Below are 27,146 nucleotides of genomic sequence, written 5' to 3' on the forward strand. Positions count from 1 at the left end.
GCACTGCAGCGCACACCATCGGTACCACAGCGCCGAACCTCCTGCTGACTCGCGCTGCGCCGCTCTTCCGCGGCATCCACGTGTGGGCGTTCCAGCGAACAAGGCCCGCTACACACGCCTGCTGCAGGCGCGGGTGCAAAGGGGCCTGTTCGGGACGGTGTGCGGAGGGCCTGGGCTCGTGATCTGTGTCATTTTTGCACGTTCCGCAGCGGTGGCAGCCAAAAAGCAGCTGGAGCATTTTTTCACAAAAGCACTTTTTTTACAGCCAGAACCAGGCATTTAGTTGTCTTCAATTGTTAGTCCAGAGAAATTGCCTTCCTCTGCTCTGCTGCTTCTGCTGTCTCTGCTGCTTCTGCTCCCTCCTTTTTCCTGCTCTGTTCTTCCATGCTGTCTGCTCTTCAAGACACCACCCTAGAGATACCCCTTTCTTTTGTGCTCCATTACTAATCAGTGGTTTTCCAATGGCTACCCAACAATCTTCTGTTTTTACTTCCAACGAAGATCAATGGCTCAACGACCTTTTGGCCACCTCTGAGTTCCCTAACCATTTGAACCACAACACCAACACCAGTCCCAATACCAACACCAGTCCCAACATCGTCAACAACAGCTTCAAAAATGCAAACACCAATACCAATATCCCCAATATGCCCAGCGACGACATCAACGACACAATCATTAATACCAATGCTATTGATGCCGATATTGCTTCCATTACCGACAATCTCAATTCCAATTCTTTCAACAGCTTTAACAGCTTTGCCAATACTGACATTTTGAACAACAACAATAACAACAACAGCAACAACGCTAGTAACAATAACACCATCAACATCAATAACGCTATTAATAGCATAATATCTTCTCCTAATAACAATTTTCAAAACATGAATAACCTAAATACCTTTAATTTTTCCAACATGAATAATTTCAGCAATAGCTTCAGCAATAATAATAATACGAATAACAATATCAAAAAATCAATCCAAAACCACCATCATCTAGATAACCACCACAACATTGATATCAATTCTCTATTCTTTGAAGACTCAAACAATCCGGACTCGTTATTTGCTCATTCAACTCATAATTCCGCTTTTAATAGTATATCAAACTCTCCAAATTTAAATCCAGCCTTTCCTTCAATTGTAAACTCTTTGAATAATTCCTTAAGAAATTCACCCATCATTAAAACTGAATTGGATAACGATGATGACGAATTTATCCCTTTTTTTGGTCTAGATGAGTTGGATAATAGCTTGAGCTCAAACTCAATTTTAAACTCTATCAACAATCACAATTCCACAACCAATACCAACACTAATACTAATACCAAAAACAATAACAATAACAATAATAATAATAACTTTAATATCATTAACTCAAAATTAGAATCTCTACTCAATAGTAGAACAAATATACTCAACCAATCAAATTTTAACTCAAACATCTCAAATATCTCGAAAAGTTTCAACAACACTCCAAGAGATTCAATACCAAACGACATCAACAACAACAACAATAACAACAACAACAACAACAATTCCTCAAATAATAACAACCCTCATTTACCCATGTTCTTTGTATCCCCAATATCTTCAAATATCCCCTCAAGAACAAACTCTTCAAACACAATTAATCATTTAGATACCTCAAACTCAACTTTCCTCTCTTCTTTTAATCCAACTCCTGATTTTAACAACCCTTTAACTAAAACTAAATCTCAGCCAATATCAATCAATTCCTCTAATAATAATTTTAAATCAATTCATAGCTTTATCAACAATAATAACAATAATAGTAACAATAACAATAATAACAGTAACATCTCCAAAAATACAAACAACAATAACAACACTAATAACAACAATAATGAAAACAAAAATAACTCTCTATTTTCTTCCTTTTCTCCACCATTATCTTCCTCTCTTAAACAATCTTCAATCCCTTCCCAATCTCTAAATAGAAACTTTTTCTCAAACTCAATCTCAAACTCCCCTTTAAATTTATCAAGCACAAGTCCAATTCCAATCCCAATCTCGGTCTCAAATTCAATCTCAAATCAAAATTTAAATCAAAATTTAAACCAAAACTCAATCTCTTCCCCAATCCTAACTCAAACTTCAAATCAAAACTCAAATATAGATTTTCAATTAAATATAAACAACATCAACTTTAAAAAAAACTCCATCCCAAACTCCATCTCAAACTCAATCCCAAATTCAAAATTTAACTCAAACATTAGTCTCACATCTTCATCAACTTCTATCCATCCTTCTACTGCTAACACCTCTTCCAATGACTCATCCGCCAACACTTCTACAACCTCAATCGCTAATAAAGACAAAAAAACTAAAAAAAAGAGAGCCCCAAGAAAACGTCTTACTCCTTACCAAAAACAAGCCCATAACAAAATCGAAAAAAGATACAGAATTAATATAAACACAAAAATTGCAAATTTACAAAAAATCATTCCCGGAGTTTCAAATGAAAAGACTTCCTTTGAAACTGCTCACGATCAAAATAAAGACAAATCAAAAGAAGATGACGATGATGAAGTACCAAAATTAAATAAATCAATGATCCTAGAAAAGGCAATTAACTATATAACTTTCTTACAACAAAATCAAAATAAAATCGAAAAAGAAAACTCGTTTTTAAAAAATGAATTAAAAAAATTCACTAAAAAGGATTATTCATCTGTATTTCAAGATACAAATATGGATATTGATATCAACTCTCAAATCATAAATTCAATTTCCAGTAATAATAATAGTCCTACAAACAATCACACTAATAACGGTAACCCTGATACCATTAATCAAAATACTAATGATAATGACAAAATTATCAATAAAAATAATAATTTTAAATCAAACATTAACATTGACTCTGATAATATTATCAATGATTGTAATAACTCACTTAATGATAAAATTAACTCTACATTAAATTCAAATTCAAACTCAAATTCAAACTCAATTGCCTCTTCTATTTCTGATTCTCCATCTTCTACTAACTCAAATTCTATGTCTGATATTCCAATTCAATCTCAATTTCAATCTACTTCTCAATCCCCTGCTAGTATTAAAATTGATTTTAAATCTGAAATGATTTGATTATCTTAATTGTTTTAATCAAAAACTAATTCAGCACTCAAATCAAATGTTATTTTTTATTTTTTATTTTTATTTTTATTTTTATTTTTATTTTTATTTTACTTTTACTTTTACTTTTTATTTTTTATTTTTATTAATTTTAACATTATTTCAATAGTTCGAAACAAACATAAATCTATTCAACTATTTATGCTTTTTTTATGCTTTTTTTTTAATTTTTCATATTTTCCATATTTTCATATTTTTCATTTTTTCTAAACTTTTATATTATCTACACGATCATCAATCATTACTATCTTTGAATTAATTCCAGAAAGCTGATTTTCATTCCTTGATTATATTATCCAAATTTCTTATAAATACAAATATTATTTTCCAGTTTTCATCAATTAATTGTGGGTTATTATTTTTACTATGAAATTTTTATCTATAGATTCTTTTGTATTTTCCAATCTCAAGGTTTTAGATTTAGAGAGCTTTCCTGGGATTATCTTTTTTCATTTTTTCATGTTTTTGTCTGTCAATTTAAATTTATTTGAAATTATTTTATTATTTTATTATTTTATTATTTTTTTGCAAATTAAGTCCGTTTCATTTCATATATATATATTAATATTTAATTAGTTTTTGTATTCTGCATTATTCTTTTTTTTTTTTTTTGTTTTAATCTATTTTGGAATAATTTTTTTAAATATAATGATTAATGATTTACTAGATTTTAAGAAAATTCTTTCAACAAGAAATCTATAAATAAATATTTTTTATTAAAATTAAAATATCGTAAAAAAACTACACCTTAATTCGTTTCTTTTGAGGTTGTAAAGAATTTTCAACTTGAAAAAATTTTCTCTTGACTTTCTCAATTTTATATAAATCAGAGCTTTTTTTATCTTTTTTACTCTGACCTTTAACTTTCTTTTTGGACTTATTTTCGTGATCTTTCAAAGCCTTTTTATCTTCTTTTGATGGTGATCCATTAACTTTCTTACTATCAGTGTTTGCTATAGATTTCATCACAATTTTTTCTTTTATATCTGGTTTTTTCCTGTCTTTCTTAACAGTTTTTTCTTTTTTTTCTTTCTTATTTTTTATAGTTTTCTCTTCTTTATCATTTTTCTTATCCTTCTTATCTTTCTTAATTCTTTTGTCTTTCTTATCTTTTTTGTTCTGTTTATCTTTTTTAGTTTTTTTCTCTAACTTGGTTAGATCTGCCAGCTTGCTCTTCATTCCTATAGCCTTATCTGTAGTTCCACCATTCTTCATCGCACTTGTGAAACTTTCAAAAACATCTTTTACCACCACGTTTTGGTTACTTTTCTTAAGCTCATCTAATTTCAAGGTTCCTTTCAATCCTTCACCTTTCACAAACCATTTTGTGTAAAGAGGATTGCTAGATTTTTCCATTGAACTGGCTTGATATTCATTTTGCTTAAATGAGATCTCTTCATTACCAGTTTTACTGTCTGCTGAAACATTCAATTCAAGAGATTTCAATTGACCATCAAACAATCTCTCCCACCAATTATCTGGATCGTTTTTCTTGTGACCAAGACCTTTTCTGTCCTTTTTATGAGCAACCAATATTGGTTTTTTGAGACCACCTTCTTTCAAGGGCTCGCCTTCTTTCCAGCCATATGAAACTAAGTAAGCTACACTATCCATTTCATTATGTTCAACCAATGATCTACTTTTTTCCTGTGATCGACTGGCTTTTTATTCTTCTTGTTCTAAAACTCTTATACTCTGCTGATAAATGTCAAAAATTTTACTTAAAAATATTTCAGAAACTTTTTTTAAAAGCAACTACACGTACACGTGATATAATGACGCATATACCCGCGTCAGAAAAACTTCATTTTTGAAATGAGGAAAGAAAGAATTGAAATCCACAGATAACGAGTAATAGCAATGGCATTTCAAGAACAACTGCTGGATTGTACTGGTTTGGAGGAGAAAACAAATGAAAATGACAAAATCAATAGTTTGATGCAACTTATCGATGGCAATCCCTATTTAAGGTCAGAATATACCACATTGATAGCTTTATTTCGAAACAACATCAAAACATTTCAACTTGAATTGAGAGAAACCAGATTCAAGATGATTCAAAGGTTTTCGTTGACTCGATTTGAGATTGATCAGTGGCTAGCCGATGAGAACAAATTGATGAATTCAAGTCAACTAATAGATATCGAAATCACTTTAGAGAATATTGACCAAATTTATCAATTAATCTTGAAAGATTATCCTTCTTACTATTATTGGAAACTTTACTTGGATCATGTTTTAGACCTTTATTATAATAAAGAAGATAAGTTTCAAAACTATTATACCAACGAAGTCATTGAAAAACTTTTTCATTCTGTCTTTGATGATATTTCCTATGATATTAAGAATAGCCATAATATTTGGGATTTGTATTATAAATTTAAATTTGATGATTTAGAAAATGGAAATAAAGCTTATAATGACATTGATAATTTTCAAAAGATACAAAAGGATTACTATTTAAAAAGACTATCATTGCCAAATCTTACTAATGAAGAATTTTTTTCTAATTATTCTTCTTTTATTTCCAAATTCAATTCATCTAATTTGAATATTAATTATGAACGCGAAATGATTAATGCCAACAAAATATTTAAAAACTCAAATTTTTATTTGAAGAATTATGAAAATTTTGAATTTCAATTGTCTCTGAATTTGGATTCAATCAATAATCCTGGATTTTGGCTGAGATATTTACGGTTTCAATTCAAAAAGTCAACAAAGAATATACATTTAAAAATTGTTGGCTCACTCTTTGAGAGAGCTATATTAAACTTATCGGATCTCAGTTTAGATTTAACAGCTGGAAATGATCTTATTCAGATATGGGCATCTTATCTATTTTATCTATATAATTATGATGCTGATAATAGCGATTTTATCAGGAAAATATTAAAAAGATTCGTAAGAACTTTCCCCCGAAACACTGGTGCTTGGTCTGAATTTTTTATAAATTTATCTACAATTCAAAATTCAAACTTATTATTAGAAACATACAAAGAATCTATAAAAACAATATTGTTGTTAAATATCCAACATTCCCAACCCTATCAGGATTGGAAAAAGTTGGCAATGTCTATTTTATCATTTCAATTATCTATTGTAACATCTGATCATAATAACCAATTGAAAGATTACACTCTTGAAGAGAGCTTAAAGGATATTGAAAATTTCTTTGAGTTTGCAATTCAAAACTCAGACATTTATCATTCGCTTGAAAAATTCATTATATCTATGGTATCAATTTACAATGGACCTGAAAAAGCGTTAGATTATTTGAATGATTTAATCAAAGAGTTTCCAAATGAATGTGAGTTATGGTTATATTACATTGAACAAAATTCCAAATTTAACAATGAATATAAGAGTATTTCAAAACTATTTACCAAAGGAATGAATCACATTAAAAATATGGACTGGCCAGAAAGATTTATCGATGAATGGCTAAGATTCGAAATGTTAAGTGGTAATATGAATGGTTATAAGGTTGCAATAAGTAAATCTCAGAAAGAGTTGGACATAATCAATATAAGAAGATTGCAAAAATCTTCACAAGATAACGTGTCTTTAATGGAAATTGACGATGAAAACAAAACTTCTAAAAGAAAAATAGAGAGTGTTGAAGATAAGAAGGATAATGACATAATAGATGATGAGAAACTTGTTAACAAAAAATTGAAAACAGAAAAAGTCGATAAAAATCAGAAAAATAAAGACAATTCTAATTCTAATTCTAATTCTAATTCTAATTCTAATACTGATACCTCATTTACTAGAAATCGGGAAAATTATACTGTCAAAGTCTCTAATTTACCACATAATGTATCCAAGGTTGAATTTCTTAATTTTTTCAATGATTGTGGACAAATATTGGATTCTCGTATTGTCCAGTTTAGTAAGAGTTCACAAGCGACTATTGAGTTTGCTTTAAAAGAATCTGTATTATCAGCACTTACAAAGACTTTTAAAAAATTTGGTGATAGAGAAATAACAGTGAGCCAATCATTTGATACGACAGTTTGGGTAACGAATTTTAATCCTATTGAGACTGCTGAGTCTCTTACTAAATTATTTAATGAAGCAGGAAAAGTTGTGGATATTCGATTTCCTTCTTTAAGAAGTAATGTAAATAAGAGATTTTGTTATATTGAATATCTTGATTCTAAAGATGCTCAAAAAGCAGTTGATAAATTTGATGGAATGATGATTGATGGGAAGTCTGATCAAGCTCATAAATTGGTTGTGAAGATTTCGAAACCCGAAGAGAAACAAAATAGATCTGGCGCTACAGAAGAAGGAAGAGAAGTTTATGTAAATAACATTGATTTTTTTAGAGTTGATAAAGATAAAGTTGAGAAAATTTTTGAAAAATATGGAAGAATTGAAAGAGTTCGTTTACCTTTATCTGGTCGAAATAAATTACAGGGAAAACAGCATGATGGGTATGGGTTTGTTGTCTTTTTTGAAAAGAAAAATGCAGATAAATCACTTGAATTGAATTTAAGTAAATTAGAAGGAAGGATAATTGATGTTTCAATTGCATCGAAACAAAAAAGTAGACAAAACAAATCAATAATCGAGGATTCTGAAAAAAGAAGTGAGAGGAAAATAAGTTCTGAAACTATTGAAGCTAAAACTATATCAATACTCAATATACCAGATTCGGTCAATTCGTCACAGATTTATAAGATATGTCAAGAAGTTGGGCCGGTAGTGAAAGTCGATTTAAGACCTAGCTTGAATGGAGCAATAGTTGAATTTGAAAGAGTTAAAGATGCTGGAAAGGCAGATTTGGTGCTTTCTGGGAGAAAAATTCAAGATAAAGCGATTAAAATTGGGTCAAGAAATGAATTGAAGAATCTGAATGGTGGAAATGAGATAAAAGGGGAGTCTTCTAAAGTTAATAAAGCTAATCGAGTTAGTTTGATGGTTCCTACTGCTTTGAGAAGACGAAAAAGGATTTAAAAAAAGGAATATTAATTTATGGTATTTCTATATATATATGGATGTATATATATATATGGATAATGAGATTTATTGGGGCGTTGTAATTTGTAGGAAAAAGTTTAGGATAATTTCAGCTACTCTATAGTTGTAATTGATTTTACTTCTTGCATTTAATGGATAATTGTTTGGATTTTTTATGGATTTGTTTTCGTTATTGATTACAGTTATTCCATAAAAGTTGTGGTCAGCATCATCAATCCATTCCAAAAAGTGTCTTTTGTTATTATGATGGAGATCTAAATTTAAAACAGAATCGTAGGTAAAGGCATCGTTTTTGGGGATTATTTGGTCGTTTGAGCCATAGATACTTAGGATTTTAACGTCTTTTGATATATCTTTGATTGGGGACATGTCGTGGCTGGATAGATGGATAGTTTCATTTTTGGGGACAAAGGAATTGAAGTTGTAGTTGCCATTTTTGTAGCATTTTACGTGGATACCATTTTTAGTCTCCCACTGGTGTTTTGTTATAGGGTTGGATAAAAAGGATTCAGCTAATTTTTTGGAATTGAATCTGCCAGAACAATTGATTAGATGGGGAAGAGGTTTGGAAGGGTTTTGGAGTTGGAATTTCAAGGCCCATTTAAACATTGCAATGGAGCCTCTTGAATGAGCAATGATAGCAAAGTTGTTGAAAAGGGTAAAGTTAGTATCGAAATGGTTGAATAAGATGTCTAGACAGTCGATGTCATGCTCGATTAGTCTGCCTATTATGTGGTGGTTTTCGTTATCTTTTGAGTCGCCACAGCCTTTGAAGTCAAATCTAAAGGCGAAATAATTTAAATGTTGGGCTAGTAATCTTGAAGTGATTGCGAGGTAGCAGTATGATTTATGACCAGCGTGGCCATGGGATAAGTAGACTAGGTTTTGTGATTTTTTGGGGAGGATGAGTTGGAGTTTTCTAAAGATTTCGTCGTTGGTTAGAGTAGGATTATCGTCTTGCAATTGTAATGAGTTGTAAATTGATGGGGGAATGGTTAGGATGCCTGATATGTCGTTGATGGAGAGGAGGATTTCATTTTTTAGTAAATTGTGTGTTTTCAAGGAAGCGAGGTACTGGGTATTTTTGTAGTCGATGTAATTCAGAGACATGGTTGAATAGCAGATTTAAATTAGTTGAAATGGAAGTAAAATGGAAGTAAAATGGAAGTAAAATGGAGACGATAAGGAAGGTATTTATATGAGATGGGGAGAGACCCACTTGGATGGATCTAAAGAGCTTTTGTAAGAGCGATTGAAAGGAAGAAGTGAAATTGGGCTGTTGAGTGTATTGTGAGGGCATAGGAGTGGTAAGAAAACTATGTAACGGATAAGGATAGTATATATGAGTCGACACTATTTATGAACTTTTCGCTTCCTATGAGCTCGCCAGGCTTGAAATCTACAGGCGATAGAGCATTTTTGGCAACGTATTCAACATAGAAATTGGTGTAGATTTCATGGAGGTGTTTTTGCATATCTTGGATAGAGGGATCGGTTAAGAGAACAAACTTGAGACCAGACAACGTTTCGAAATAGTGAGCTCTGTAATTTTGAGTTGCAAAGCTTCTGAGGTAGTTTTGTTTTTGAAAATCAAGATCGCTGCTGGTGTTGTCGATGATGTTGACGTTTGAGGTCAATTTGCTGGCAATGTTTCTGAGGGAAAACAAAGCGCCGAAGAGCAACTTTGCAGAGTCGATGTCATTGTTCAAGTTGACAGTGCCACCACCAACCAAGGGCCTGGCAGCCTTTGGGTCTTGCTGAATGCTCTGAGAGGAGTATCTGTTGGGATGCTGGTTCTGAAGCTGGGCAGAGGCCCACTCTCTGCTGTAGATGCAGTTGCCTGGGGGGGGGTGTTAGTGTGTGCTGGGATGGTGCTGGGGGAAAAGGCAACATACAGTGTCTGTCGAAGATCCAGAGGGAGTATATCATTGCCATTGGTGCGTGTGCTTCTTGTGCTGTTTCTGCTTCTCTGCTGGATCGTATTTCTGTGGTCGTGGCATGGGAAGCGGGACCCTCGTTCGGGGGTCTGGTGGGGTCTGTGGAGAACAATCTCGCGTTTTTCCAGGCGCGTGAAATATTCGAAAAGAACGCGTACGCGAAACTGGCACACGCGTCGTGGCTGGCGACAGAGCTGCCTCTGCTGCGTCTGCTGCCGGGAAACGAGCCCCAGCACGCGACGCGAGCCACACGTAGCACTGCCGCTGCTCTGCCGCCAATTGCGTGCAAACCACATGCGTGGTCCCGACGGAGTGCATTTCGAACAGAGGAAGCAGAGGCAGCAGAGGCAGCAGAAACAGCTGGACGTGCTGCGTCTGCTTTCTCTACTGCCAGCTCTGCTCTGCCGGCACTGTTCGGCTATCCGTAGATTTCAGACGCATTTTCTCACGCAGGATTTCTTTCGCTTTATGTAAACCTATTTTCTTTTCATTGATCAGAACTTCAACGAAAACCTATCAACTTTCTTAGTTTTCTATGAAAGCTTAACTCACTGCTAACAATAAAGGGACTCCAATATCTGCTTTTATTGTTAGCTCTCATCCTTTTTTCTTTCTTTCACTTCAAAAGCTCGTTTTCCACCTTCATTCTGAGCTGCTCTTGTATTTTTATTCGTCTTTTTATCGTTCCCAGTCCAGCAGGAAACTGGAATAATCCAAGCTTGTTTTTTTAATACCAATTTCTCTATCTGTTAGCTCTTTTCTTTTTTTTTTTTTGGATGATTTGGAATTTGGCATTTTGGATCTTGGTTTTAGAAATACAGTTTTGATTCATTAATTATATCCTTAATACACTGTTATCTCACTCCAAATCATATTGTCCTACCCACATCCTCACAAAAAATCACTATCCATTTCCACCTTTTTCACAATTGATCCTCTGTTGATCCTATATCAATCTTCTAGAAAACAAAAACAAAACCAAAAAACGATCAAAAAAATACACTTTATCATACCAACACACCTCGCATTTTCTACAGGTCTTTATTTTCATTTCCTATAATCTACCATCATCGAAATCTCCAATAATAATCAGCCATAATGGCTTCATTATCAGATCAGATCTATTCGGCTACTTACTCTGGTGTCGCTGTATTGGAATTCCTAACAACTTGTGGGTCCGTAATGAGAAGAAAACATGATGGTTGGATAAATGCTACACATATCTTAAAAGTAGCCAATTTCCCCAAGGCAAAGAGAACTAGAATATTGGAAAGAGACGTCCAAAGTGGTCTTCATGAAAAGATCCAGGGTGGGTATGGTAAATATCAAGGAACCTGGGTCCCTTTGGAAATTGGCAATTCTCTAGCTATAACATACAATGTCCATCTGGTACTAGCCCCAATCCTAAATTATCAAGTAATTGATGGTGCTCCTGAACTACCCCCTGCTCCAAAACATCACCATGCTTCAAGTGGCAAGAGAAATCAAAACTCTTCCTCAAACTTTTCAAATTCTCCAAGCATATCCAAAAAAAACTCAAACAACAACAAAAATAATAATAATAAATCAAATCACATCAACACTCAAACTCAAAATAATCCTACCAATAACAACAACAACCAGAAAAACCCTCAAAAGAAAAGAGGTCGTCCAAAGGGTTCCCTAAATAAAGAACCTCGCAAAAAATCTATAAAATTAAAAACAAATTTGAATCAACAGCAGCAGCATCTCACAATGTCAAATTCTCCAACAATTGGTGTATTCTCCAATAACTCTGCTATACCTTTAATAAACTTATCAAATAGCAATATCAATAATATTTCCAATAGCACCACTAATAATAATACTACCAACACAAACAACACAAACAACACCAGTAATACTAACAATATTAACAACACTAACAACACTTCTAATTTTGATTCAAAAAATGACTCAAATCTAAATGATAATAGTTATCTACTTCCTCACACCCAATCTTACTCAAATTTCGTTGAATTGAGTAATTTTAACAAATCCCAAAACAATTACAATTTATCCAATAATATCAACAATAACCATAATCATAACCGTGACAATAGCCATAACAATAACAATAATAACAATAATACCATCATAAATATCCACAACAACTCTCTCAACAACTCCCTCAACTCCCTTAATACCCTCAACATTAATAACACTTCAAAACTTCATATAAATACCCACAACTTATTGAAAAATAATGACTTTGAAAGAACTAGTCCCATAGATGAAAACATAAACCCAAACGATTTCAATGACCATTTATCAACCTCTAGTATCGACGAAAATGATAACATAAATTCCATCCTACAAAGAACTCCTGCTGCTTTCACCTCAAGTCACAACTATATACCCAACTTTACCTCTCCACCAACCAACACTAAAAATATCCATTCCCTAGATTTAACTGATCTAGATTTCGTTTACACTAAAAGAATAAAACCAAATGATCTTATAAACAACAATAACAACAACTCTTTTTTCTTGAATAATTCTATAGAAAACTTATCAAATGCAAACAGCAAAATCAACAACAACAACAAAAGCAACAACAATAACAATAACAATAACAATAACAATAACAATAACAATAACAATAACAATAACAATAACAATAACAATAACAATAACAATAACAAAATTATCAGCAATAAAAACGAATTCGACGAAAATATGAAATACATTTCAACTCTTATTTCTTATCTCATGTCTAACGATGATGGCCTCAACCCAGATTCCTTTATACCTGATGAATATAAAACCCCTCCTAGAAATTTCAATCCCAATGCAAAACTAGATGAAAACGACTACACTTTACTTCATTGGGCTTGTGCTGTAGCAAATCTTGGAATGGTTGAGTTCTTGAAAAAATTCAATGCAAACATTAAAGCACATGCAATTGACCTGGTTTTACCAATCATGAGAACTGTATCATTTAATAACTCATTTCTAAAAAGCAATTTCTTTAAAATAGCTGAACTATTGAAAGAATCTCTACTAGACACTGACTCAAAAAATAGAACCCTACTACATCATATCTCAATTTCAACTAGCTCTCTGAAAAAAATGGATGCTGCTCTATATTACACTGAAGCTCTAATAACAATAATAAGTAAATCCTCCTCTCCAGATAATTTATCTTTTTTTATTAATGCTCAAGATAATGATGGAAACACTGCTCTTCATTATTTTGCTAAAAATAGAGCCAAAAGATGTATAAAAATTCTACTAGATTTTAATGCTCAAAACGATATTAAAAACTTTAGTGGCCAAACTGCTCTCGATATATTGCTCCAGTTTAATTTTGTGGACACTCCTAAACCTGTTACACCATCTTCTTACTATCAAAATTCAAATCTTAATAACCTAATTGAAACATACCATCAATTTCCTGGACCTTCAAATACCCTGACTCCAAATAAAATACTAAGAACACCAATTAAGACACCCAACTTTAAAAGATTGACCAATGGATTTTTCTCGGGACAAACTAATGGAGCCATAAGTACTATTAAAAAAAACAATTTTATAATTTCACCGAGCTTTTCTATTATAAATAAAGAAGATAAGGGAAATATATCATTAAATTCCATTCTAGTAGATCAACCTTTTTGTTTATCTCCAGTTCCTAAACATTCTAAAGTTGCCATGGAACATGGAGAAGTGATTGCAAATTCTTTAGTTTCCTCTGTAAATGAACTATCTTCTTATTATGATAATCAAGTAAAGGAAAAAAATAATACAATTGCTGAATTGAATCAATATTTAGTAGATGTTAATAGTGAAATTGAATTAATTGAACAAAAAATACTAAATCTTAATATAGAGCCAAATAATAATAACCAGACTCCAAAATCTGAAATAAGGTCTAGTTCATATAATCAAAATAAGGAATCGTCTAAATTGGTTGAAGAAATTTTGAATAATAAAACACAAAAAATTGAAGAATTAATAAAAATTGAACAACAAACATTTAAAAAAAATATGATTATATTGAGCAATTCATTTGAAAGAAAACAATGTTTTATTTTAAACAAAAATGAATGTTTGTTATCAAATGGAAAAATTGATCACAAGACATTTGTTAGTTCAGTTGAGAATGACAACAGAGTAGAAATAAGTATGAAAAACAATAAAAATAGAAAACAATTGGTTCAGGAGGAGGATCCCCTGTATAGGCCGAAGATCAATGGAGAAAACAAAGAAGAAAGTAATGATAAAAATGGAACTATTATAAAAATAAGCAAAAAAGGTTTTCTTAAAAAAGAAGATGAAGTTTTAGTAAAACTAGCAATTGAATTGACACTTTCCCAAAGCAGAAGACAGAGAAAAACTCAAGAGATAATACTATTATTTGACGATGAAAAAGTGAAAAGTGACAGCTTTTCGTATTTCAGCTCATCAAATAAAAATGCCAAAGAGGAATTTCTAAGATCCAAACAAAAAATCGAGAAATACAGAAAATTGGTGGCCTTATGCTGCGATGTTGGGGTCAATGAAGTTGATGGGTTATTGCTGGGGATCCAGCAGGCACTTGAAAGTGGTGAAATCCCTGATTTGTACAATTAAATAAGAGGCATGTTCCTTTTTCTATTCTATTTGATTCTATTTTATTTTATTTTATTTTATTTTATTTTTCCTTATTTTCTATCTCATTTTTTGTGTCCAGTTAAGTTTTCAGTTCCGATTTTTTGTACAATACTCTCCAACTATTTTGTAAGCAACAGTAGGCTTTTCTTTACAGATAATAGCAAAAGTGTGCAATTAATTGTTTTGCACTTTTTGAGGCACAGATTAAAGTTTGGTTAACTTGCTTTGATGTGAAAAGTCTGGAAAATGATCAGAGCAATGCTTCCTATTTACTGATGATTATCAAAGCTGAGACTCAAACCAGACCCAAACTCCTATCTGTTTATAGCTATCTCCATAATGAAAAGAAAACAGAAGAAGGAAAAAGTTTTAACTGACTGGCATCGAAGCCAGGTAGAACACATCAAACAGCTATATCTAGAACCAGAATTTGGACACAATGTATTTGAAATCATAACTGCTATCAGGTATGATCCTGAGCTCTCATCCAATACAATTTTTGATGAAGACGAGGATGAGTTTTTGGCATCTCTCACCACATATAATACACAGGAAACCAGTGGTAATACAGTTGACAACGACCAAATTCAGTGGAGTGATCTTATCAATTCTAGCAATAGCGAATCTTTTATGAGCAGTGGTCTAAATGAAACCACCCAGTCAACAGAAATTGATGCTTACATTGAAAGTAACTATGTTGTGGTTGATGCGATTGAAGAATCCAATTTTTTCTTATACAATGAACATTGGAATAGGTTGCAATTTTCGATGGAGTATTTCAATTGGAATTTTGTTATTCCAAGGGAATTATTGTTGGGCAAACTAAAAGAAGCAATGTCGAGTTATGATCTAACTACTCCTTACAAAATACGGGTATCAGTTAATAACACTGGACGAGTTGATGTTGTTCCAACTCCTACCACAAGAAGAACAAATTTGTTTGATGGGTTTGATTTTCATTCTGAACCAACAGATTCAGATATGTGGAAAGTATATATAAACAGAGAACCAATTTTGGTTTCGCCTTTTACATCATTTAAAACCACCAAAAGAGACCAATATAACAAAGCAAGGGAGGCATCGTTAGACAACTCCCTTCCAATGGGATCACCTCAAGAGGTTCTTTTATACAATTCAGCAGGGCAAGTAACTGAAGGTTCAATTACAAATGTTGCATTTTTAAGAAAGAAAACCGAGGAAAATGGCGAGATATGTGAAAGATGGGTTACGCCTCCTTTATCGAGTGGTTGTTTATGTGGAGTAGTAAGGCATGCTTTGCTCTGTAAGAATTTGATTGAAGAAGATGTTGTGCCACTTAAAGAAGTTGAGATTGGAGAAGAAGTGTTATTGTTCAATGCAATAATGGGTGTTGTTCGAGGAATAATAGTGCAAAGGAAGGAGAAAAGTTAAATATAAATGAAAATGAAAATGAAAATGAAAATGGAAATGGAAACAGAAATGAGATAGAATGAAATAGAGTTAAAAATTTATTGAATATATTTAAGAAAACCAATCCAAGAATATTGATCTAAATATTAATCTATATATCGATCTAAATATATACATATATATGTATACTGAATGAAGTTGACTATTTCTCTGTTAAGAAATATCTTTTTTTTTTATTTTCATCTTTTTTGTAGTTGGTTCATTTTAATTAAAACCAAGGTGTTTTATCTTTAAGATTAGCAAGCAAACCCTTTTGATGTGGAATATACTCAACTCTATGATAAGAGTTGATATTTTTTCTTAAAACAATTTGATAGCAAGTAGCTGAACCTTGTCTTGAAATAATAGTTGAAGAAGCTAAAAAGAATTCCCAAATTCTAAACCACTTGATACCATATTTATTGACAACCTTATCTCTGTTGCCTAACCAATTACGGTACCATCTCCAAAGAGTACCAGAATAATGAACACCGATATTATCGATTGATACAACTTCAAAGCCTGTGCCTTCCAATTTCGAAATGACAAAATCTAAAGGAGTTGAGGCATCAGCACCTGGAAAGATATATCTGTTCATGAATAAACCCCAGATTAAATCTTCATATTGCCAGTGTTTTCTAATACCGGCGTATTGGAGAAAAAACAAACCGTCGTCATCTAGCATATCATAAACTTGTTGTAAGAAAGAACCAAATTTTCTGATGCCTACATGTTCAGCCATTTCAAGACAAGTGATTTTATTGTAACCGCCTTGAGGAACTGGGGTATCACGATAATCAAGACATAAGATTTCAGATTGGTCTTTTGAAACACCATAATGAGCCAATTGGTTATTACCCCATTTAGTTTGGTTGACACCTAAAGTGATACCAGTAACACGAGCACCATATTGAGAAGAAGCAAAAGCTGCCAAAGTTCCCCAACCACAACCTAAATCCAATAATCTTTCACCTTTTTTCAAATTGATCTTTTCACAGACAATCTTCAATTTGTTATCCTGCATTTCTTCCAACGTTTCCTCTCTTGTAATATCGGAAATGACACCAGAAGTGTAGACCATTCTGGGACCTAAAAACCAAGTATAGAAGTCGTCGCCACGATCATAATGGTCTCTAACTTGTTCTTCATCTTGAGATCTAGTGTGCAAGATGACCTCGGGGATCATTTCAATTAAGAAATATCTGAAAAGGGATAAAGTGAAACTAAATTTGGACCAGTCATGTCTATATTCTAGAATTTGCAAAGCGTCGCCTTTAAAGGAAACTTTCCCATCGAAATACAATTCGTGAAAGGTTTCCCAAGGTATTTTATTTGAACCGGAGTATTTTTGTTTCAAGTCGTCTGTGTGGAATTCTAGATAGTCCTCAACATTTTTGCCTGGGAAAGTAACTTTTTCATTCAATCTTGGAGAGAAGTTGGACATGACAGTCCAGTAGGCCATCAACACAGGAATAATGGTGAGAATAAAAAAGAAAACAAAGGTGAACAAACCACCACCTAGCTTGTACTTGATGTAGTAGGGAATCAGCAAAGCCAAACCAATTAAGACCAAGTTGGAAAAGTGCTTTGTGCTTGGACCATCAGCAGGCAATGGGGCATTTTTGATAGCAGGATAGTCAGTGGTTCTAATGCCAAACTGGGTGGAAGAAACGTCTCTTACAGCAGAAGCTGGGGTTGCAATGAACTGAAAGTCGCCGTAGGAAGCCATTGTCTCTGTTGCGATACCAATTGAAGTTTGTCAAGAGCTGAGATCTCTGGCAAAGAGGAATCTGTCGAAGTTCGATCAAAGGTAATAAAAAGCGTGGAAAACAGTGCCGCGCTGTGATTGGCCAATCGTGAAAAGTGTTGCACGTGCTGTCTCGGAACTGGGAGCGAGATCCGAGACCTTTTTTTCCAGATCTGTGGAAGTACTCCACTGCTGTGGAAGCGTTCCATCGCTGCGAAAATGATCCAGCGTTGAGGAAACCTTCCAGCCCGGTGGATCTGTCCCTATTAGGAAGGCGTCTTTCCGGACAGAACTGAGGTGTCTGTGTTTGTTTCCATTCCTTCTGTGCTGTTGGGCTGAGGACGAGTCGTGAAGAGCTTCTCATCGCCAGTGTTGGGCGACACCATTATCTCCCTCTTCTGCTGCCACTGGTGCTGTTGATATTCCCCAAAATGCCCAGCAGAAACACCGAGCCCTACGTCCTTTACTCCCACAGGAAGGCCTCCTCCATGATCTCAGAGAGCCACTTCAAGTCCTACAACAGCGACGACGACGAGCTGGACTGTTTCAATCCTGAGCTGCTTCAGGTCAAGAAGAAACCATACTTTGCTGTCAACGAAAACGACCAGAGCTTTGTCAACCAGAAGAGGAAGCTATCCAAGTCTATAATGAGATCCAGATCCAGATCAAATTCTTCCCTATCTTATACCCATTTCTCCCACTCGATATCCACCATCGAGTCTGAATCCCAGCTCTTGACCTTGCTCAAAAACGACTTGATCAAATTGGAAAAACTTTACACTGATGAGTTAGTTAAAACCTCTCAATATTCTTATGAACAAGAAAACCTTGAAAAAGAACTATTAAACAAAGAAAAGGCTTTGTTGAACCAGTCAACCCAAATTCAAAACATATCAAGACTAAAAAGGGACTTGGAAAAAAAACTAAAATTGGAACTAGAATTGCATGAGAACGATTACTCAAATTGGTTAGATGAAAAATACAATTATGAACTAAAAATAAAAAATTTGCAAAACAAAATTAAAGAAGATGAGTTTTTAATTCAGGAACTATCAAGTTCGAATTTCAATTTGAATCCGAAATTAAATTTAAAATACGAAAACAAATTATTACTTGAAGATAATTCCTTCAACTCTTTAAACGACTCTTTTAATAAATCTTTAACTAAATCGCTCAACAATTCTTTTAATTCTACTCAAAATGATATGAGTTTTGAAAATGATAACTCAAATTTTTACAACATTTCTTCATCAAATAACGATCTCGATCTCGATAATAATAATAATAATAATAATAATAATAATAATATCAAATTAACTGTCCTCAAAACGAAACTAAACTCGCTCAATCAAAGTCTTCAGGCTGAAAAGAATAACGTAAAATTACTAAAAGATAATTTGAAATTTAAAAATATTGAAAATAAAAAATTAAATGAAAAAAATGTAATTTTAAAACAAAATTTAAGCAATTTAAACAACTTAAACAACTCAAATTCAAATTCAAATTCAAATTCAAATAATAAACAAAATCTAAATGTTGATGATTATTTGAATGATCTAGACTCAAAATCAATAATTTCATACTCAAACTCGGTTTTATCAAAACTAGATGATGAAATTAATAATAATGATAACGAAACAGATAATGATAACGATAACATTATCTCCAAGAACGAAAAAATTAAAAAAATTATATCAAATGATAACAACAACGATAAAGCTATATCAAACTATTTCGCAAACTCTCTAGATTATGAATTGAAAAATCTTAAGCTATACGATGCCTCTTCTCTCATGTCCGAAACCGTATCCCAACAAATCTCTGACATAGAAAAACAATACAAATTACAAACTCAACAACTACTAAATACTCAGTTCCAACTAAAAAGTCTTAAAAATGAAAACAGACAACTATATCTATTATTAAATCAACTATTAAATCACTCTCAAAATCAAACTAACGTAACCAACAATATAATCAATATCAATAACAACGTTATAAATCAAAACAACTCTCTAAATTTAAGTTTAAATTTAAATCCAAAGAACTCAAATTCGGAACTTGAAAAACAAATAGCTGATCAAAGTAAAAAATTTTTAGCTGAAAGGAAAATTCTTAGAATTCAATCAAATCAAGTCTTCAACTCTCTCGATAAACCTTATATAAAGAGAGCTTTATCAAGCAATATAAATTCAGTTTATTCAATGGATGATAAATCATCAGGTTTAAAAAATAAAATATCCATTAATAAAGAAAACATTGAAAATACCCAAAATACTCAATCAACTGACAACCATGATTTATCAACCGATACCATTAAAACTATTGAAGAACTCAAGACTCCCAAAATCAGAAGAACCAGTTTTGTAACAAATAACTCAAAGACATTATCAACAACTAAAACATCTAGAATTAACCTGATCGGAACCATGATAATTCCTTGTGGTCCAATAGTTAGGGAAAATGACAATAATTATAAAAAAGTCTCTGAGCCGCGAAAGAGTTTAGTTCGGCGGAATAAAGGCAAGAATTACTCGATTCCTGTCTTGAATATTCAAAAAACTAGAAAAAGTATAAGTAAAAGTAGAAACAGAAAAAAAAGAAAATATAACAATGGAGAAAGCGATGATGAGCAAGACAATGAATCCTCAATATTTTTCTTTAAAGATACTTTAAATCAAAAAAAACCTATTAACGTTAATCCTATAAAAATCAATCCTGAAAACTATCGTTCAACAATTGACGATATTAAATTAAATATTGATATAAAGAAGACCTCATCTGATTTGAATGTCATTGATAGTGATGATGAATTTGACATATCTAACATTTCAGCATCAACAAATTTTAACAATAGTATTAATGATAGCAATTTATCAATGGCGACCCTGACATTGGATAATATTCGCAAAAGAGATAAATCAATAATTTTTGCTCCAATTGAAGAAATTAATAAGACAATTTTCAAAAATTTTAAATTTAAATTTTTTAAAAGTTGCAAAATACATTTATTTAATTGTAACTGTGATGAACAATTAAAAAAAAACCCTGCCAAACTTTTATTGAGAAACGTCGCCCTCCATAGGGGTGATGTAAGTTATATGGACTTGAATGTTGATTGAATTTTTCAAAACAAAATAAATAACACTCATTACTTTTGTTGATATATATTTTTATCTAAGTTTTTTATTATTTGATCATTTTTTTCCCTAAATTTTTTTTGTTTTCTTGGTTTTATCTTCATGTTTGTTTTTATTTTGATTTTTATTTTTATTTTTATTTGTTTTTACATATTCTTTTTGGTTTAATGTTGATATACATTGAAAAGCACAGAAATGCAGAAAAGACAAGAAAATAGAGAATAGAAAAAAGAAAAAAGGAAAAAAAATATCTATACAGTACATTATACAATATTAAAATATACATTATCAGATTTAATTGAATTGTTTTTATTTCAATTAGGCAGCAATTTGAGTAGTAATATTCTGAATTTGACAGGAATTGTCTGTTTTTTCAATTGGGGTATCTTGAACAGTATTCAAGATTCTTTTATTGGATGCAAGACTATTGACAGTTCTGAAATAAGGTTGACATCTCCAATAAGGAATTTGTTTATAATTGCCACCAAATGGTTTTTGATCTAATAAAGTTATTTGGTCTAATTGGTCGATATTTTGTTGAGAGTAAATTGAGTTTACGGCATTTTCGACATCGGATACTATTTGATCCCATTTTTGTAGATATTGTGAATTTGATAATTTTTTCATATTTGAAGTATTTGTTGATATATTCTGTCTTATATCAGTATGGTGAGGTAAAAAGGAAACTAACAATTTGAAAAAATGGGATCTGATTGCCTTTAGAGATGAGTAGCTTTTGCCATCAAGAGATTTCACTATTTCGTAATATTGTCTTAAGATGATATCTACTCTTGGATACTGGATATCAATAAGGTCATAATGAGAGGGGTGATTCATGAATACGGCAGGATTGTATAGGTTACCTTCAGCAGACATGACAGCATTTGTGTTTGTAAAATTTAAACAGGTATCAATATCTTCAGAGTATAGGATATTACCATTTGAGAATAAGATTGTTTCAGGGGGCAAATCTCGGCGAAGTTTTTCTATGATGGTCCAATCAGCTAGACCAGTTAATTGGCCTTTCATTACTCGTGTTCTTGTATGGACAGTTAGAAACTGGGCGCCGGATTTTAGGATTAATTTTGCGTATTCCAAGGTCTTTTCGTAGTCTTTATAAACTCTTATCTTTGCAGTGATGGGAACGTCTATGTTTTTGTGCAAGGCTTTGATTAACGATTCAACAATATCCCAATCATCCATCAAGAAAGAACCATATTTGCCCTTTTTAGCTATTGCCTGGGGGCAGCCAAGGTTCAAGTCAATAGCATCGCATTGATGTTGAAGCAATTTTGCAGCATCGACGAGGTGTGTTGGATCGTTGGCACAGAACTGAACAATCAAGGGACGATCAAACTCAGGGTTTCCATCCAAACCTTCAGTCCACATTTCGTTTCTGTATTTTGGAGACTGGGAGAATAGTCTGGCGTGGATCATGGGAGTATAGCACAAATCAGCCCCATGCTTCCTGGACAAGATTCGCCAGGCCAACTCGCTCTGGTCAACCATGGGAGCAACTATCTTCTTGGGACAGCCTAGCTTCTGGTACAAATCAGGCCCAGTGAGCTTCTTTTTGAAAAAATTCTCTGCCATCTTCTTTGATATCATTCTACCATAGTCTGAGATAAAGCTCTTCTCATCTCCAGACAGAAAAAAAAAAAGCACCAAAACCAATCCGGAAACACACGTGATTTTTCAAGACCTCCGTTCTGGCTACGCTTTCACGCGCCGATTTGCTCCGACGCGCTTCGGATCGCGGTTGGCTTTTCCCGCGCTTCCACTGTTCCACGCCGACAGGGCCAACGCACGTGCGTCTCGGCCCCGGCGCGGGTCTGAAAAGTTTTCGCCGACGAGCTTCCGCAGACGAAGGCTCTTCTGCGTCTGCTTCCTCGAAGGCTCCTTCTTCTGCTTCTTCTGATGCCTGTGCTTCCTCTCTAGCCCCAGCCATGAGCCCCTCTCACGTCTCCAACACTGCCCAAAGCCCTGTGCCTGTTGCCATTGCTCCCAGAACTCTGGCCAAGGAGTCTGCCTCGGCCGACGGCTGCAAAGCCCTCTCCATCGCTCCTTCCTCTGCTTCCTCTGCTGCCAACCAGAACTTGCCTAACAACCCAACTCTCAATCCAAAGGCCTTTCCCAGTGCCAAAATACTGCCCATCTCCAACAAAGCCTCCTATGCTTCTTCTGTGGCATCGTCCTCCTCTTCTTCCAACAACAGCTCCCATTTGACCAGCTCCTCCAGCAAGAATATCACTTCTTCCACATCTGCCTCGACCTCTCACTCGATTTCGAATCCCACCATCACCACTACAACCACCAACACCATCACTTCGTCCAGCTCAAATTCAAAAACAATCATTTCAACTATCAAAAAGTCTCCACTAGCTTCAAATTCGAATCTAACTTCAAATTCAAATTCCAACTCAAATTCCAACTCAAATGTTGCTGCAAATAACAATACCAATAATCTTCATAATAACGGTTTCTTTTTGAAACCTCAAACCTCGACCATCATTTTAAATAATAAAATCAATACCTACAATACCAGCAGTGCAACCAACGAAAACATCAAAAACTACAAGGCTATCTTGGAAAGATTGAAAAGAGAAAAAGAATTATTGGATAACAGATCAAATAATACTCACAACCAGAATATTGTCAGGAACAATCTCATCAACAACAATACAAATACCAATAACACTAATACCAATATCAATACCAACAATAACAATAACAATAACAATAACAATAACAATAATCACAACAGTACTAATACTATTAACAACTACAAAAACAACCACAATAACTATACTACCTTCAACGACTCAAATTCTAACCTTAACAATTCAAACAACAATAACAACATCAACTCGAATTTTTCCGTTAATAACTCTCTATCTAATAATAACCTTTTGAATAAGAACTCAAATTATTCGTCAATCAAACCAAAACCAATTTCTTCAATTCCTCCTAACAATCACTCTACCTCTTCAATAACTGCCAATATTTTAGCTAAATCTTCCTCTTTATTGCAAAAACAACAATTATCAAACCAAAATCACCACAATCTTTTAAAAAAATCCCTTATTTCAAACACAACCTATACAACAACTTTACCTTCTTACATTAACAACAATAACAATAATAACAATAATAACAATAATAATAATAGCATCAACAAAAATATAAACATGAACATAAATATGAACATGAATATGAATACAAACAAAAACTTACATCCCAAACCTATCCCAATTAAACCAAAATCAATCTCTCCCAAACCAATCGCTCCTAGGCCTGTTTCTATTCAAATGAAACCTACAACTCAGTCTCAAATTCAATCATTACACCAAAACATTATCTCAAACAGACCAATAAATAATAATATCAATAATAATATAAATAATATTAACAACATCAATACTCAGTTTAATAACCAAAATAATAATAACATTTCGAACAATATTAATTCAAATTTTAATTCCAACATGATTAACCCCCAACCAAATAACAATAATAATAATAATAATAACAATAATAACAATAATAATAATAATAATAGTAATAATAGTAATAATAGTAATAGTAATAATAATAGCTTTGCAAACAACAGCAATAACAATAATAACAATAACAGCAATAACGGTAACAACAACAACAACAATAATAATAATAATGTTTTGAATAAAACCTCACCACCTTACTCGAAAAACTCACCATCTGATTCTAGACTCTCAAACAAAATTAAACAACCAGACTTGAGTTCCCTTTCTGCAAAAGCCGCAAAAGAAGCTGCCATGAAACATCAAGAAGAATTAAAAGTAGTTTTAAAAAATACTGCCCAAGAAAATGAAAAATTAAGAATTATTATCGAACAACTTCGAAATGAAATCTCTTATTTAAAATTAATTAAAAATGATTCAACAATGAAAAAAGCAATGACAACAAAAACAATAGACCCGAAAAGTTTAAGTAACAATAGTGATATCACTCCTACTAATAACATTAACAGCAATAACAATAACAACAACAACAACAACAACAACAACAACAATAATAATAATAATAATAATAATAATAATAATAATAATAATAATAATCATATGAATAACAATCACATAAATAATGATATGAATATTTCTAATACCACAAGTATTAGCAGCAATAACCTTAAACCTCAAGTCAATATTCAACCCAAAGTCAAAAGACAACATACCGAAAAGAAACAGAAAAAATCAACGGCAAAGAAAAAAACAACAAAAAAGAAAGATACTGCTTCTACTTCCTCTACTTTTATTAAACAGGAATCCCCAGAAACTCACAATTTAGGGATTTCAGCTCCTCCAATGGACAATATAGAACAATTATTATATGAATCATTAACATCTGTTGACATGAATGATTCTCCTCTTTTACAATCTATTCAGATGTCAAATTCTGTTTCAGAATATAGCATGACTAGTTCAGCTGCTAGTCCCCCATCAATGATGCTAACGCCATCAATAGACCCATCCAACTTATCTACAGTTTCAAATAGATCAACTAGAAAATATAAAAATATTGTTCCTAGAACAAGAACAAGACAAAGCAACTCTATCTCTAATTCGATTTCCAATTCGATTTCCAGTTTAAACCCTAGTTCTCTATCTTTTTATAATAAAACTAATTTTTTCACTCCTGGATTAGAAAGATCTCAATCTACTATTGTTCCCAAATCAGATATTAAAACAGATTCATCATCTCTAAATTTGATGGATTCTAATTTGGATTCCAATCTAGATTCCAATTTGAGTTCTAATTTAGATTTGAATATCGATTTAGATGATATCATTAGAAATTCTCATAAATATAGCAACAGTTTAGATATTTCCAATCCAAATCATAATGACGATGATTCAGCAAGTCAGTTTTCCGTTACAAAACCTATAGTAAGTGATTTAAAATCATTGAAACTAGACAGGGTATTGGCATCTCCAACATTTTTAAATAATGAAACAGATAGCTCTAAATCAAACTCTCAATCTAATAGATCTATTTTTCTAAATAAAAACTTTAATAATAGTTACAACTCTATAAAAAAGCCCTTTGAACCTTGCGGGTTCTGCTCTAATGGGAGCCATTGTTTATGTGCTGAAGCTGCTTCTGAGTTGATGGCTAGTAATAAAGTGATAAATGAAATTAATAATAAAAGCATACCCTCAAAATTTATAAGTACTAAATTTGACAATATTCCTAAATTCAAAAACAATGATTTTGAAAAGCATATTGAAATCAAAATTGAAAAGGATTTAGAACCTGAGCCCGACTTTTCAAGTTTTTTAGTGAGTGAAAGTAATAGCAATTCTAATAGTAAAATCAATATTAAGAATGAATTTGCAGATGATTTGGATTTAAACATTTTAATAGATAATGATTTAAATCTGAACTTTGATAACAAGGGAATTTATAATAAAAAAAGTGATAACAATAGTGGGTTTTTTAACAGGTTTACAAATTCAAAAAGTAATGATGATTTAGATCTATCAATGTTCATCAAACAGGATGATGATATGTTTCTGTAAAGAGTTGTTTAATTTTTAATTTTCTAATTTTAATTTTTTTTTAAGGTTTTTTTGTTAGTTAAACAATAACATTTTTGAAGACTTTTAGATACTTTTGATTCCATTTTCATACTTCATTTTATTCCTTATGGTTTTTTATATAGATATTTTGTGTTATTATTTTTTTAGTTCTTTTCTTTCAAGTTCAATATTCGAATTTTGTTTCCATGCCAATCTTAACTCTTTTTATCTGTAGTACCAAAACCATTGACCATTGAGTTTTAAATTTTCTAGATTAAAAAACGTGTTTGTGCTAAAAGAGTATGTTTTTTTCTACTAATTGGAGCAATGCTATTGTTTAATCCAGTTTAATGAGGTTCTAGAACAATACCGTGCACAACATACATGCAGCAGTGTGCAGAGAAGATGTCCGGATATAGCCAGTCTATTTGTTTCTGCTCATCGAAAATGCAAAAACAGTTTCAGTACATATACACACATACAGCCGCACGTCTGCCTCAGCATACGTAGAAGCAGCTGCCGGATTGAGCACATCCAACATGCACTTCCCGCACGTGGCAGATGCA

At 32.6% G+C, this 27,146-nt stretch overlaps 11 protein-coding genes across 11 annotated transcripts; 6 read left to right on the top strand and 5 right to left on the bottom strand.

Moving 5' to 3' along the window:
• Window positions 1-304: 304 nt before the first annotated feature.
• On the top strand, window positions 305-3,869 carry ASCRUDRAFT_11061 (basic helix-loop-helix domain-containing protein; the record flags this gene model as incomplete). Its single annotated transcript, XM_020188743.1, has 2 exons — window positions 305-3,084; window positions 3,835-3,869. Exons 1-2 carry the CDS (start codon window positions 462-464, stop codon window positions 3,867-3,869), a joined length of 2,658 nt encoding a protein of 885 aa, XP_020049897.1. The 5' UTR covers window positions 305-461.
• A 585-nt stretch (window positions 3,870-4,454) lies between these two features.
• ASCRUDRAFT_25703 (uncharacterized protein) lies at window positions 4,455-4,781 on the bottom strand (the record flags this gene model as incomplete). Its single annotated transcript, XM_020189904.1, has 1 exon — window positions 4,455-4,781. A coding segment is annotated over one exon (327 nt), but the record flags the coding sequence as incomplete, so codon positions are not given.
• Window positions 4,782-5,253: 472 nt separating this feature from the next.
• PRP24 (U6 snRNP complex subunit PRP24) lies at window positions 5,254-8,213 on the top strand. Its single transcript, XM_020192273.1, has one exon. It carries the CDS (start codon window positions 5,286-5,288, stop codon window positions 8,130-8,132), a length of 2,847 nt encoding a protein of 948 aa, XP_020049899.1. The 5' UTR covers window positions 5,254-5,285; the 3' UTR covers window positions 8,133-8,213.
• Window positions 8,202-9,266, bottom strand: ASCRUDRAFT_5561 (uncharacterized protein; the record flags this gene model as incomplete). Its single annotated transcript, XM_020191164.1, has 1 exon — window positions 8,202-9,266. One exon carries the CDS (start codon window positions 9,264-9,266, stop codon window positions 8,202-8,204), a length of 1,065 nt encoding a protein of 354 aa, XP_020049900.1.
• A 206-nt stretch (window positions 9,267-9,472) lies between these two features.
• On the bottom strand, window positions 9,473-10,085 carry BET5 (TRAPP subunit BET5; the record flags this gene model as incomplete). The annotated part of the gene is made up of 2 exons (XM_020190176.1): window positions 9,473-9,920; window positions 10,048-10,085. The coding sequence occupies 2 exons, from the start codon at window positions 10,083-10,085 to the stop codon at window positions 9,473-9,475; spliced, it is 486 nt and encodes a 161-aa protein (XP_020049901.1).
• A 1,106-nt stretch (window positions 10,086-11,191) lies between these two features.
• Window positions 11,192-11,563, top strand: MBP1 (transcription factor MBP1; the record flags this gene model as incomplete). The annotated part of the gene is made up of 1 exon (XM_020190181.1): window positions 11,192-11,563. A coding segment is annotated over one exon (372 nt), but the record flags the coding sequence as incomplete, so codon positions are not given.
• Window positions 11,564-14,995: 3,432 nt separating this feature from the next.
• On the top strand, window positions 14,996-16,305 carry ABZ2 (aminodeoxychorismate lyase ABZ2). The gene has a single exon (XM_020192274.1). It carries the CDS (start codon window positions 15,047-15,049, stop codon window positions 16,115-16,117), a length of 1,071 nt encoding a protein of 356 aa, XP_020049903.1. The 5' UTR covers window positions 14,996-15,046; the 3' UTR covers window positions 16,118-16,305.
• On the bottom strand, window positions 15,996-17,866 carry ASCRUDRAFT_73412 (S-adenosyl-L-methionine-dependent methyltransferase; the record flags this gene model as incomplete). The annotated part of the gene is made up of 1 exon (XM_020192275.1): window positions 15,996-17,866. A coding segment is annotated over one exon (1,502 nt), but the record flags the coding sequence as incomplete, so codon positions are not given.
• Window positions 17,867-18,313: 447 nt separating this feature from the next.
• On the top strand, window positions 18,314-21,004 carry ASCRUDRAFT_78661 (uncharacterized protein; the record flags this gene model as incomplete). Its single annotated transcript, XM_020194273.1, has 1 exon — window positions 18,314-21,004. The coding sequence occupies one exon, from the start codon at window positions 18,314-18,316 to the stop codon at window positions 21,002-21,004; it is 2,691 nt and encodes an 896-aa protein (XP_020049905.1).
• A 336-nt stretch (window positions 21,005-21,340) lies between these two features.
• Window positions 21,341-22,615, bottom strand: DUS1 (tRNA dihydrouridine synthase; the record flags this gene model as incomplete). The annotated part of the gene is made up of 1 exon (XM_020190097.1): window positions 21,341-22,615. One exon carries the CDS (start codon window positions 22,613-22,615, stop codon window positions 21,341-21,343), a length of 1,275 nt encoding a protein of 424 aa, XP_020049906.1.
• Window positions 22,616-22,968: 353 nt separating this feature from the next.
• On the top strand, window positions 22,969-26,580 carry ASCRUDRAFT_5568 (uncharacterized protein; the record flags this gene model as incomplete). The annotated part of the gene is made up of 1 exon (XM_020191165.1): window positions 22,969-26,580. One exon carries the CDS (start codon window positions 22,969-22,971, stop codon window positions 26,578-26,580), a length of 3,612 nt encoding a protein of 1,203 aa, XP_020049907.1.
• Window positions 26,581-27,146: the final 566 nt, after the last annotated feature.

The sequence above is a fragment of the Ascoidea rubescens genome (assembly GCF_001661345.1).
Source record: "Ascoidea rubescens DSM 1968 unplaced genomic scaffold ASCRUscaffold_1, whole genome shotgun sequence".
NCBI classification, from domain to species: Eukaryota; Fungi; Ascomycota; class Saccharomycetes; order Ascoideales; family Ascoideaceae; genus Ascoidea; species Ascoidea rubescens.

Excerpts from the sequence above, each read along its gene's own strand:
- PRP24 (XM_020192273.1), top strand. The coding sequence starts at position 5,286 with ATGAATTCAAGTCAACTAATAGATATCGAAATCACTTTAGAGAATATT.
- ABZ2 (XM_020192274.1), top strand. The coding sequence starts at position 15,047 with ATGAAAAGAAAACAGAAGAAGGAAAAAGTTTTAACTGACTGGCATCGA.